General features: G+C 46.2%; 1 protein-coding gene and 1 long non-coding RNA gene across 3 annotated transcripts in view; both read left to right on the forward strand.

Annotated features, from left to right (window-relative positions):
• Nucleotides 1–3,745: 3,745 nt before the first annotated feature.
• The window catches only part of PPP2R2B (protein phosphatase 2 regulatory subunit Bbeta), a 66,367-nt gene continuing 58,569 nt past the window's right edge, over nt 3,746–11,543 (forward strand). The window contains exons 1-2 of one of the 2 annotated variants that reach the window (XM_042016091.1): nt 3,746–3,849; nt 3,983–4,060. In XM_042016091.1, the coding sequence (XP_041872025.1) occupies nt 3,840–3,849; nt 3,983–4,060 (88 nt within the window). In that variant the 5' untranslated portion in view covers nt 3,746–3,839. Of the gene's footprint in view, nt 3,850–3,982; nt 4,061–6,371; nt 6,526–11,543 lie in introns of those variants that run through there. The other variant, XM_042016092.1, reaches the window with a different exon arrangement.
• LOC121658796 overlaps nt 6,586–11,543 on the forward strand; it is a 6,726-nt gene continuing 1,768 nt past the window's right edge. The window contains exons 1-2 of the long non-coding RNA XR_006014049.1: nt 6,586–6,670; nt 6,868–8,375. This is a non-coding gene — a long non-coding RNA (uncharacterized LOC121658796). The remainder of the gene's footprint in view (nt 6,671–6,867; nt 8,376–11,543) is intronic.

An 11,543-nucleotide genomic window follows, 5' to 3' on the forward strand; every position in this document is an offset into this window, starting at 1 on the left:
AACTGAAGTGGGCTCTCTAAGTCACCCATCATGCACAACAGCCACCTCCAGCTTTCCTGGCTCGAGAAATGGGAGAGCCATGGTGGATCTCTGGTGCCTTCTAATGGAAAGGAGGCACGGCTGATCCCTCTCTTCCAAGAGGCTCCTGCCACCAACCCACACACTCTGCCAGCACATGAACCCCACCTCTCCCCAGGCCTGGCCATGCCAGGCAAACCCCTGGGGTGTGCAAAGGTCAGAGGGGGTAAAGACCCTAATGGCTGCCACTGAATTAAAAAATAATTTTTAAAAGTTTTATTCACTTTTACAATTTTAACTATTCAGCTAACTATACTTTTGGTTCAAGTATCAAGCTAATTTTTGTCAATGGCTTACAAAAACCGAGAAGTTTTGCTATACTTATTCTATGTATTTTCTGGAACCTTAAGTCTTAAAAGAAGTGAAATTATACTGAGCAGCCCTAACTCAGCTGTAATCTTCTAGTGAACTGTTAACATTATGGTATGCTTGCAATGTGTTAGATTTCAATACCCATTGCTGGCATCTCCTGTGATTAAAGTGGGCTCACCTTCACACACTGCCCACAGCTCGTACTGTGGATTAGAATGGTCTTGAATGCTTTGCAGGTGGCTGCCAGTCCCAAAGTGTAGGTATTGATATACATATTTAATCGAGGTTAAAACTCACTGCAGCCTGTGCAGAGGTTTGGACCACCCAGGGCTCCCCTCCTGTAGCACGGGCTCTCCCATGGTCAGGGATCAAGTTTTTTCTGGATGGGCAAATCTGTCCCTGGTGCCTTATCCCGTTCACAGTTTCCCCAGCCCTTGACGCAGCAAAGACAATGGCACCTGCACTCACTCTGATATATGCTGTGAGGTGTCTGCTTCTGAAAATACCTTGGACATCCTTTTCATAATGCAAACCACAGTGTCCCGGAGCCTGCATTTTTAAACACACCAATCCCAGCAAGATTTCTGTAGAGTCTGAGCTCCAGTTCAGAGAACACACTGAGGAATGACTTTTCCTGGCTGCAGGATGTGAAGCACTTGGATTCCTCAGCTAGGGGTCACTAGAATTTAAGGCAGAACAGGACTTTGGAATCTAAAGTGCGTCCAGAGGGAAGACATTCTCTACAGAGAGACTACTGGATAAAAGCTTTTATATATTAATGGTGGCATTAACTGCGCCATTAATATATTAGTATTCTCCAGTATTCTCCAATACTGCTCCTGGTAAGTGAATCCACTGGCAATGCAGAGTCCTTGTCCCAGTCTCTGTCACATACGGTCAGAGGATTCTGACCTCTGGCTCTCCACATTCCCTCCTATACCAAGGGGTTTCCCTTCACTGCAGCCTTCCTTTCACACTGAATTATGCTTCACACATTCCCTTCCTCCAGCTCTACTTACACCCGGAATAAGGAGAGTCTCTTTCCAACATAAATAGATAAAAGAAAATCCACCTCACTTCACTTACGTGTTTTCCTTTTGGCACAATGAAAACCACCTAACAGTCATTGTTTTGATTTTTTAAAACCCTTTCCATAATATTTACATTGCAAAAAACAACTAAGGGGAAAATCATAAATATGGAAATGAAGTTAAGTAAAGTTTTAAGTAAGTTTCTACTGAAACAAATGCTTTATGCATAGCTTTGTGCACACAAATCAACAGTGAGTGTGTGACAGCTCTCCTCCAGCAAGCTGGGTTGTTAACAGTGACTAACAACTTCTCTGTGTGTCTGTTTTCATTGCAGTGAAGTGGAGCTCATTAGTTAACACTGGTTCGTGGTCAAACAAGGTGTCAATAGGTGGCTGGGATGTAAAAGTATTCCTCCCACTCCTTTTCACTAGTATGTACCATAATCTCTCCCACTGGGACAGGACCCCTGTGTACATCATCCACTTCCATCAGCATTCCAGGCCTGTCGTGTGCACCTCAAACAGATGCTCTCCCACAGCATTTGGACTTGTTCAGTCCCAGGGCTGGATGCAGTACAGATAAAACTAATCAATATCCATGTGCAGCCTTTCCCCAGGCATATTTGATTTTTAAAAGAGTTCTTCAAATTCTTACACTGAAAAGGCTTTTAATTTGCATGCTGGCAAGAGAGACCAAGCTTGCAGGCAAGATTTTCCTATACATCAATATCATAAGACATGCACTTCATTAGTGAACTTTCATCCTGAAAGCAAGAACTGGTGTGCTAAGAGAAAGAACTCCAAAAATTACAGGTGAGGTCTACACAGTCCAGAGAGAAATTTCAGAAATTAAGTTAGCAATAAACCTTAAAAACCACAACTTCCTTTAAATCACCTATCTCCAACATATGAAAGGGGGGCTCGGTTACTACAGGCTTTTTCCCAGCCTGGTGTCTGTAACAGTCTGGGGGTACCAAGGGCTAAGAAACCCTGTCTGCTACTGTCAGCAATTCCAGTGCAAATCAGGAATAAACCACCCCTGGTGTCAGTGTGAGAACCACAGTGGTGAGGACAGGAACAAATCCTGTCAGAGACTGTTGGGCAAAAAATATATTGAACAGCAATGTTTATGACAGTGAAGATCTGAGACAGAACCCTGCAAACTGCCCAGATGTTAGACTTACTGTCACTCTTATCGAAGTTTCTGCCCAAGCAGCAAGAAGCACCACAGAGCCTCTGGAAAATGGCCATCTCCCCATTGCCTGGATGCAGCATTTAATCCTCACCCTCCCCCTTTCGTATCCTTAAAGCTCCATCTTCCCCTTATATTTGGCTTGAATAATCCAATAAAATAAAAATCACTCTTGACTTTGTACCTATTATGTATTCCACATGATTACATTACTTTTAATATATACCTGTATTAATGTACAAAAACATAAAATCTGACAGAAATCTCACATTCAGTTAGGCTACAGCATAGTCCATATAGCTTGGTCATATCCCTTACTGGACGTTATCTCCCAGTACCATGTTTTCCTTTTCTTTTGTAGAGAAGTAACAAGTCTGAGTCTCCATGGCATGATCCCAGACTGACCTCAATATCACACCTGTCGACTTTGAAATAATACCCACATTTTCTGTTACCCATTTCACCTGTGTGTAAAACAGATGAGACGACATTTACTGTTCCTCATGGCTCCATTTTCCTGCTTTCTTCATGCCTGGAAATGCTTTGAGATAAAACATGTGCTAGGATGAAAGGAAGCAAGTTGTCCTTTGAAGCAGTGGATTTTCCTTTGTCCTTTGAAGGAACAGTGAAAACTGTGTTACAGAAAGGGAAATTTTGCTGACCTGTCAAGAAAACAAGGAGCAGTGGTAGATGAAATCCTAATTTCTCTCAGAGAGTCTTAACACAGAGTATTGCTGCAGCATCAAACACAGTTGAAAGCACTACAGCTTAATAATATCCCTTGCAATAGAAATGTCTGTAGTAATCTTTTAAAGCAGCTATAAGGCACTTGTGATTGCAGGCAGATTTTGATGAAAGTGTTATAATGTATTGTAAAGCAGCTCCATGCTGCTTGGGTTCATTGCCAAGCAGTTCACAACTACACTGACCACAAATGGGAAAAAATTTTTTTGTGGCAGTAGTTCTTTTTCCTGTTTCACTCCCTCTCTAACAGTGCTGGAAATGACTGGGAGCATTAGTATTCTGATGGAGAGAGGCTGTGACAAAGACCATGACTATAGGGCCTCCTGACTGCTGTGCTGCTGCCAGTGATGTGGAGGGGACTGACTCCGACGGCTCCACTTCCCAACAGCCCTGCCATGGCACAGAGAGAACAGACGGGTGATTCATAACGCAGGCACGATGCTCTCAGCTTTGCAGTGTTAGCTTTGCACTTTGCATGGAAGTATGACACCAGGTGAGCAGATATTTATCTTCATGCAGAGATTTCACGTTGTATGTGCATGTGTGTACATGTATGGTCATTTAAAAAAGGACAAGCTATGTACCTATGTGACTGTATCTTCTTTCTGAATGTGTTTTCCTGGCAGGATTTGGAAGCCTTATGCAGGATGTGCTGTGGTGCTTCAGTCAAGTAAAAGGAACTATAGATACTGGGGTGACAGAAGGTACGTTTATTTTTCCTTTTGTTGCTGTGACCAAAAATAACTTCTCGCATACATCTTGCCTAGCTGGTGTGCAGGAAGGTCATTTGCGTGCTGTTGGGAGCTGCTGGTACAGAGTTAAGCTATGCTCCTTGGTTTCTGCCCTTGTTATGTACTTGTGCATCTGAAAGAGATGGGCCTCTTAAATTAGCTACTGATGCAAGAATTCATTTGAAGGTATTATAGCTTAATCATATTAATAGCCTTTGAAATAGATTTTCTTCTGGTTTTCAGCTGTTATTTACAGAGTTTTTCAGGGAATTATGAGACAGCTTCTCCAACTATAATTCTTACTGGAAGCAATTCTGGAACTGAGATGGACTATTAGATATATTTCTTCTATTTTGTTGTGGTCCACAAAGTGTGATGACTTCTTTAAAAGCACTGTCTTATGAGACTAAGAGGACTGAGTCGGCCCAGGCCTCTGACAGCAGAGCTCTGACTTCTCCTGGTGGGAATGCAGCTCTGGGAATGCCTGGAGCACTGTCACCTGTCCTGCTTCAGCGACAGTTTTGTTATGCTGCTTTTGCAGAAGAGGGTTTCAGTCTGTAATCTCTAGAGAGTACAGTGGGGCACAAGACTCAGAAGCATATCTAACAATTTATTAAATCTCTAGAGGAAAACACCACCATAGCAATTAAAGTAAAAATATTTTTTTACTGAGGTTTTTTGTTGGTTTTTGTTTTTGTTTTTCCAAATTATTTACCAGTGTTTTGAGCTTTTACTGTAGAATATGCAGATCATTGTAACTGGTCAGGAGTACTTGTTTGCTACTTTAGAATTAGTGAAATGTTAGGTTGCCTCTCTTGCTCTCTCTCCTTTTCTTAATGTAACCATTTATCAGCTGAGGGCTATAAGGGTTTGTTTTGTTTTGTTTTGTTTTTAACCATTGGAGAGAGTTAGTGGATGAATCCAGAGGCATGATGGTAGGAAAGGACTCCTGTGATTTTTTCTTGGGGTAATCTGGGCTCACAGAACAGTAAAGGCTGATGGATAATACTTAAAAGCTAGTAATGAAAAGGTGATACCATTGGTGCATTCAATCTGAACAGTCACAAACAGCGTGACCATGACTGAGGAGGAAGCTCAGAGTGTTACATGTGGGATGGGCTTTGGTTCTTGTGCAGAGGTACTAATGCATGTACATACACATGAATTAAGTCATAAACGGAATATTACAGATGCCTCACCTTCGTCAGAAGTTTATCCACAACTTGTTACTATTATGCTAGTCTTTATGACACATTTTTGACCTTCAGAACTTTTGGTAACATCCAGGCATCCTGAACTTGCACAATGTGGTTTCTTTAGTGATTAGGAAGCATGCAGTCATCTATGGTCAGGTAAAAAGAGATGTTACTATTATTACAATGCTCTGCATCTTTGAATGTGGTAGAGCCTACCTCCTTCAGCAGAATGGACTGTCATTCTGGCTTTCAAATGATACTTCAAATGTTGCCAACAACAATTCTACATTAATTTTGTGATAATTGCGTGCTCTTATCCACACACAAGCCGCACAAACAGACCTACATAAACCTTAGTTGTTGCTTCATTTAACTTGGAGAATGGTGTCACAGTCCGTGGTACTTGTCCCGATAAAACCAGGGGTGTAATGGATCCTTTAACTAAAGCAACTGTGTGGATGAATGAGCTCCCTTGTGCATAGATGGGAGGCCTGGGATATCTTTCAGCTGCTCAAACACTGATTTCAGTGTTAAATGTGAAGTACATGATGTTGCTGAGTGCCATTGTCATATCACAGTGCTTTGAACTACATTTCAGTACTGCCAAAAGGAAACAAATTTTAGAGATCTTGCCTTATTCTGATATATTGATTATTAGCAATCTACTGTAGAAAACTGATTAGCGCGAACGTAAGAGGTGAAATCTCCTCGAGGCTGGTGCGGTGCGGGGCTGGCTCGCTCGGCTCCGGGCGTGCGGCAGTTTCGGGACACGCGTCCGTCTCTCCGGCCCTGCTGGCCCTGGGACGCGCTCCCGGTGCGATGCGCCCTGCGCGGCCCCGACGGCGGCTCCCGGCGGCCGGGGGGGACTGCGGCGGAGCGGGGCGGGCTGGGGCGGCCCGGGCCCCGGGCTCTGCGGCTCCCTGCGGGGCCGGGCGCGGGGCGCCGGGGGTGTGTTCGCGGGCGGGACGGGCTTAGTCAGCGCTCCCGGCCGCGCCTCAACCGATGCAGCGGCGGCGGGGCCGGGCCGGGCGAGCCGGGGCGCTCCGCTCCGCTCCACTCCGCCGGCAGCGCGGGGACCGGCCCTCCCCGCCGCTCCGCGCGGGCCGGGGGTGCCGCTCTCCCCCCGGTATTGGTCGGTGTCTTAGCTCGGTCCGGCGCGGAAGATGAAATGCTTCTCGCGGTACCTCCCGTACCTCTTCCGGCCGCACGGCGCACTCCGCTCCGCCAGCTGCCACGCGGAAGGTACGCGGGACGCGGGGGGCGCGGGGCCGCGGGCGGGGGACCGGCGGACACGGCCGGTGCCTCCCTTGCACTGGCGGGGCCGCCGGTAAACGCCGAGCCGCGGGACCGGCGCGGGAGCTGCGGTGATAGTGCTGCACGGCTCCAGGTGTGTGTAGTTTGTAGATGTGGCCTTAAATGCATCCGGATATTCCCGAGGAAATGGAATAATCCTGCCACGCTCTGCCCGCCTCCGGTCACCCGACCTCTCTCTTGCCGTCAGCAGAGCATGTTTGGCGAAACAGCTCTGCAGCAATTTGGGGAAAAGGAAGTGTTCTCAGCAGTGTTTCAACTTCACATTTCCAGGGTAGGAATGCAAAGCAGTAGGACTATGTTTGCCGAGACTTCCGTGGGACTCTCGCAGCGGACAGCCCATTCTTGCGGATTCATCCCCGTGTGACGCGGTGTGGGAGCTGTCGGACAGGTCTACGGGTCATCCGCAGGCACCAAACAGCTCCGTGGGATTTACATTCCCAGTACTGCTGCTCCCCGTGTGGAACCACAGCGGTTTTCCTCATTTGCTCTAAACAAAATCAGTTAATGAGAAAAACCACCACCCTGTCACCTAGTTTTCTGCAGACCCATCAGTCTGTGTATATGGCTGAATTACCAACCTGATCCAAGAGGAAAATCCAGGCAAATGCTGGAGGGATGTTTGGTTGCTGAGGATGTGGAGTGGAAGGGGCAAGCAAGGAGCACTTGGCAGCAGGTGATGACACTCTAGGCTAAGTTACTACAGCTACTCAGGCTGCTGTAGTTCAATCCAAGCAGACAGTATAGACTTTTTTGTTTTAAAGTTTCTCTGAAGTTCTAAGCAGATAAAATTATCCAATTAGATAACTGACTCTGAAGTTCTTTCTTTGAGAATTTTTCTGAAGATTTCTCTTGTTTTCATGTTGACTTTGTCCAAAGGCACAGTCCCTTAAGATATCCTGAACAAATCACTTCTGGATTATTGTATGGGAACAAGTAACTCAGTGGAGAAGCACACCTCTGTGCTCTTTTAAGGGAGGTCATATGACAGGAATGAGGTGAAAAAAAAAAAAGAGTTAAAGAAAAAATGTCACACAGGTGTGCTATGCATTCTTCTTCATAGCAAACAACATAGAAAAAATGAAACTTGAACAGCACCCTTTCTTAGACCCATGATTAGATGCATGTAATAAACTTGGGGTAAAACTGAGGTCTGGAGAGTTTAAAAGACCCTGTTCCACCCTAACTCATTAGCAAAACTAAGAAGAGAAGGTAAGAGCTGCCTCCTGCCTGAAAAAGCAGTTTAATAAATAGCTTTAAAAACCCAGTGGGTTAAGTATTATGTATTTGGCAAAGAATGTTTCTTTCAAGGCCTCTGAAGAACGGCTGGCATTGCGCCGAGGCTCTGCCTGGGCTGCAGCTGCCGGGACACAGGGCAGGGACTGTACGCAGCGAGGGTGAGCACTGGCCCGTGGTGCAGCCTCGCTCCGCCCTGCCGCTGGGGACACAAAGTCCTTGTCCTCGACCTCCAGCATCCCCCGAGAGAGGGCACAGCCTCCGGAGTTATCCCGAGGAGCGCTAGGACAAGTGGTGGCTGTCGGCTTGGTGTCGGTGTAGTGCCCACTGCTGCCGCCCAGCCGTGAGCCCGTGGCGAGCTCGCCTGGCAGAGGGAGCTTGGCTGGCCGTGGGGAGCTCTCCTCCCGCCAGCAGTCCAGGTCTGTCCTGCAGCAGTTGAAACAGAAAGAGAATTTATATTTCATCTTCAGAAATTACATGAGCTTCCAAATTACACACTGAATGACAAGAGAGTGGCACAGATGAATTCTGATCCCTGCTGCTTGGTAAGTCACAGCAACTCCTCTGTCATCCTTTGGGTAGCTCTGTGTGTTTTCCTGTTTGGAAGTTATGATAATTTCCAGAATATTTGTGTAATAGTACCCTGGCTCACAAATGCTCCAAAGAGTGGAGCAATGCCTGTGTTTCACTAGCCCATTGGTATCTCTCTGTTTGTTTTCTCTGAAGCCTTTTACGATTTCCTGGTTTTCCACATCTCTCAGTTTGTGTCCAGGCTCTGAACCAGCATTTTAGGAGGTTCCAGTGGAGGTGACATGAAGGCCAGGATGTTCAGTCACTTATGTTAGAGCTGATACTAAAGCTTAGCTCAAAGGTGCCCTTAAACTTGAGGGTTAGCTTTGTAGGGGCCTTTAAGATGAAAGCTCAGCCAGAGGCACCTTAAAACTAAGCTCTTTACCTAGGGGCACCTCTAGGCTAAGCTTTTGGCCTTTGAAATACTTTGGAGTGATGCATGTAAAAAGTAATAATTATTTCCTCATATGCTCCAGACAGCAGATTCCTCCATGGGTAACCACAGAAAGTGTGGTTAGGTTTCAGTGGGATCAGTAGAAGAGGCCAATTAACAACATGAAGGAAGGTCTGCTTGGGAACTGTTTAAAATGTGCCTCAAAGCTCCTGGTCCCTGACGCCAGCTTGTAGGTGGGATGGAGTGGTGAAGGGACCAGCTGGCTGGTGGCTGACAGGCTCCTCCGCTGCGCTCAGTCATGTCACAGAGCACATCTCAGTCCACATGCAGGAGAGCTCTAACACAAGATCGTTCACCTGGAGTGAACCTAAATTAGTCCATTTTCTGGTTTGGAGACTTTACCTTTGTTTTTATGATGACTACTACACTTACCACCAGCTTGTAAGTTTTGTTCCTGCTGTGTTGACCACAAGTGGGTTTATTTTCCTGGTGAGTCATTCCAATGGTTCTGACCAGAGTTAATCAGGCACCAGCAGCTCGGAGCTTCATGGAAGTCCTTATGACTCTGGAGGGAAACCCACAGAAATTAAGTTTACAGCAGTCCTAATTTTACAGGATGGTGTGTGAATTTGAGGTACAGTACGATTGCAAAAGTATGCAAATATGGTTTGGTGTAATTAATAGTCTATAATTACATGAATAGAGGCCATTAGTGTAAGGCTGATGGAGGAGAACACTGAGTTAAGATTGAGCTTTCTACAATAACTGCATCTCCTGATTTAGCTGTTTTGCAGTTTCTCATTCTGAATGCCACATCAATCCTTGCTTTTGAGTGAAGAACGTCAGACTGGCTCTAATTTCAGGTCTTATTTATCAGGACATAAACCATGTGCAAGAGTCCAGCTGCCTGGTCGGTTCATTTCCTAATAGTAAATGAGGTTAATTCTGTGTGGCTACAAAGAACTGGATTGTGGCTAGGGGGAAAAGGGCTAATTCCCTTTCCAAAATACAAGGCGTAGAGTCAAACTGAAGCAGTGTGGAAATTATTTCTTCTCCCAGTGAGCTTAAGTCCTTGTTTCTGTGATAACCATTTCTTCTCTTTTATTCCTCTTTGCCTGAGGGAGTGGAATCCCAGAGCACGGCCCTGTTCCTGTAGCAGTGCCTGGTGTGAGGCAGGTGATGTGCTGCAGCAGCGGACAGGAGAGATGCAGGTGAATTGTTGGGCTGCTTTAATTTGAGATGTGATGAACTGTGTCCTGGCAGGACATGGTGGGGAGCTCCCATGTCAGAACATGGCGGGATGCCCAACCCACAGCCTCAGGCTCTGGTACTGGTACTCAGGCTCGGCAGCGGTGCAGGTGGGTCAGTTTTCTCCATTGGGGATGATCAGTGCACCTGTATTTTTCTTGTGGTGACTCAGGAGCTGGAAATACCTTTCATTAAAGGCTGAACTGATTGCATTTCCCTTGCACTTTTTCTTACTCTGCCCGTATCAAGGCCTTTTACAAAAAATAACATTTTTGTGTCTGCTGCTGCTCCTTGCACGAGCAGGCCCCATCCCCATGTGAACACTGGGCTACGAGCTGGGAGCTCATGTGCGAAAGCCAGATAAACAGGAACAGAGGTCTAGGTTCACACTGTGCTCACATCAGTTCAGGGTGGAATTTTTAAATTCTTATGAGTGGCATTTCTAAACCTCTTAATGCCACATAAAAGTGCTTTGTGTCTGTAAGTGAGCTCTGATAGTATAAAAATTTTTATATTGAGGCCATGATCCCTCACATGACCTTACACTGTTGAAAGTTTACAGCCAGAAGTGATAGAACTCTGCTGAAATAGGTAGTTTTTAAAGGAGGAAAAAGTAAAAATCCTGGTAGCTCCTAGGCTCAGACACGGCCTGACATGGAGATCAGCTTCAATTATGTCAAAAGTCTGTGCTTTTTGCACCTATTTCCCAGGCTCAGGACCTCATTTGTGTTCTCTCAAAGCTGTTGGGTAGAGAGTGGGGTTGAATTTGTTTTGAGTCATGGGCATGACACTGAGCTGCTGTTTTAAACAAATTAATGTTCATGTTCCCGTGTGACCCTTCTGAGTGAGAGAGTAAGCATTGCTGAGGGCATTGTTGGGGTGTTCCCTCGGGGTGGGCAGTGGGCAAGGCCACAGGACTTATGTGGAGAACATGGGGCTGGTTTTGATCAGACTTTGGGGGTGATCAGCTGGAATCAGAGTGCTCTGCGGGCTGGTTCATGGGACCATACATTACGGGTGTGGTAAGCTGGAACCAGTCTGTCCTTTTAGGTTTTGCTCTTGAGCAATACTCTTCATGCTGGTTGGCCAAGAAAGGGAAAATTCCTGACCACAGAGTTCATTATAGAGAGTGGAGCTGAATATAGAGCAGGAGGTGATTCTGATGAGTTTGGAGCCTTGAAAGTTTTGATTAAATGCAGTTGAAATGGTGGCTCTCGATTCGCTCTGCCAGGAGTGGGTCATGAGAAATGCTTGTGGTTTGCTTAAATAACTCCTTGAGGGCACTGTGTGTGGTCTGTGCTGAAGCTTTGTCTCCAGGCTTCGAAGCTGCAGATTTTATCTTAAAAAAACAAACGAGAGGAGGCGAACTCCACCTGCGGGGAGATGTCACTGCTGGACAGGGCAGGGATTCAAAGTTCTGCTCAAAGATACCCCTGGAACAACCCTGCTTCTGGCCGCGCCCCTGGCCCCGCCCCTCCGGCCCCGCCCCCGGGTGCGCTCC

This window comes from Corvus kubaryi, unplaced genomic scaffold (genome assembly GCF_017639235.1).
Source record: "Corvus kubaryi isolate FWS band 111438036 unplaced genomic scaffold, C.kubaryi_AGA036_p1.0 split3-37374, whole genome shotgun sequence".
Taxonomy (NCBI): domain Eukaryota; kingdom Metazoa; phylum Chordata; class Aves; order Passeriformes; family Corvidae; genus Corvus; species Corvus kubaryi.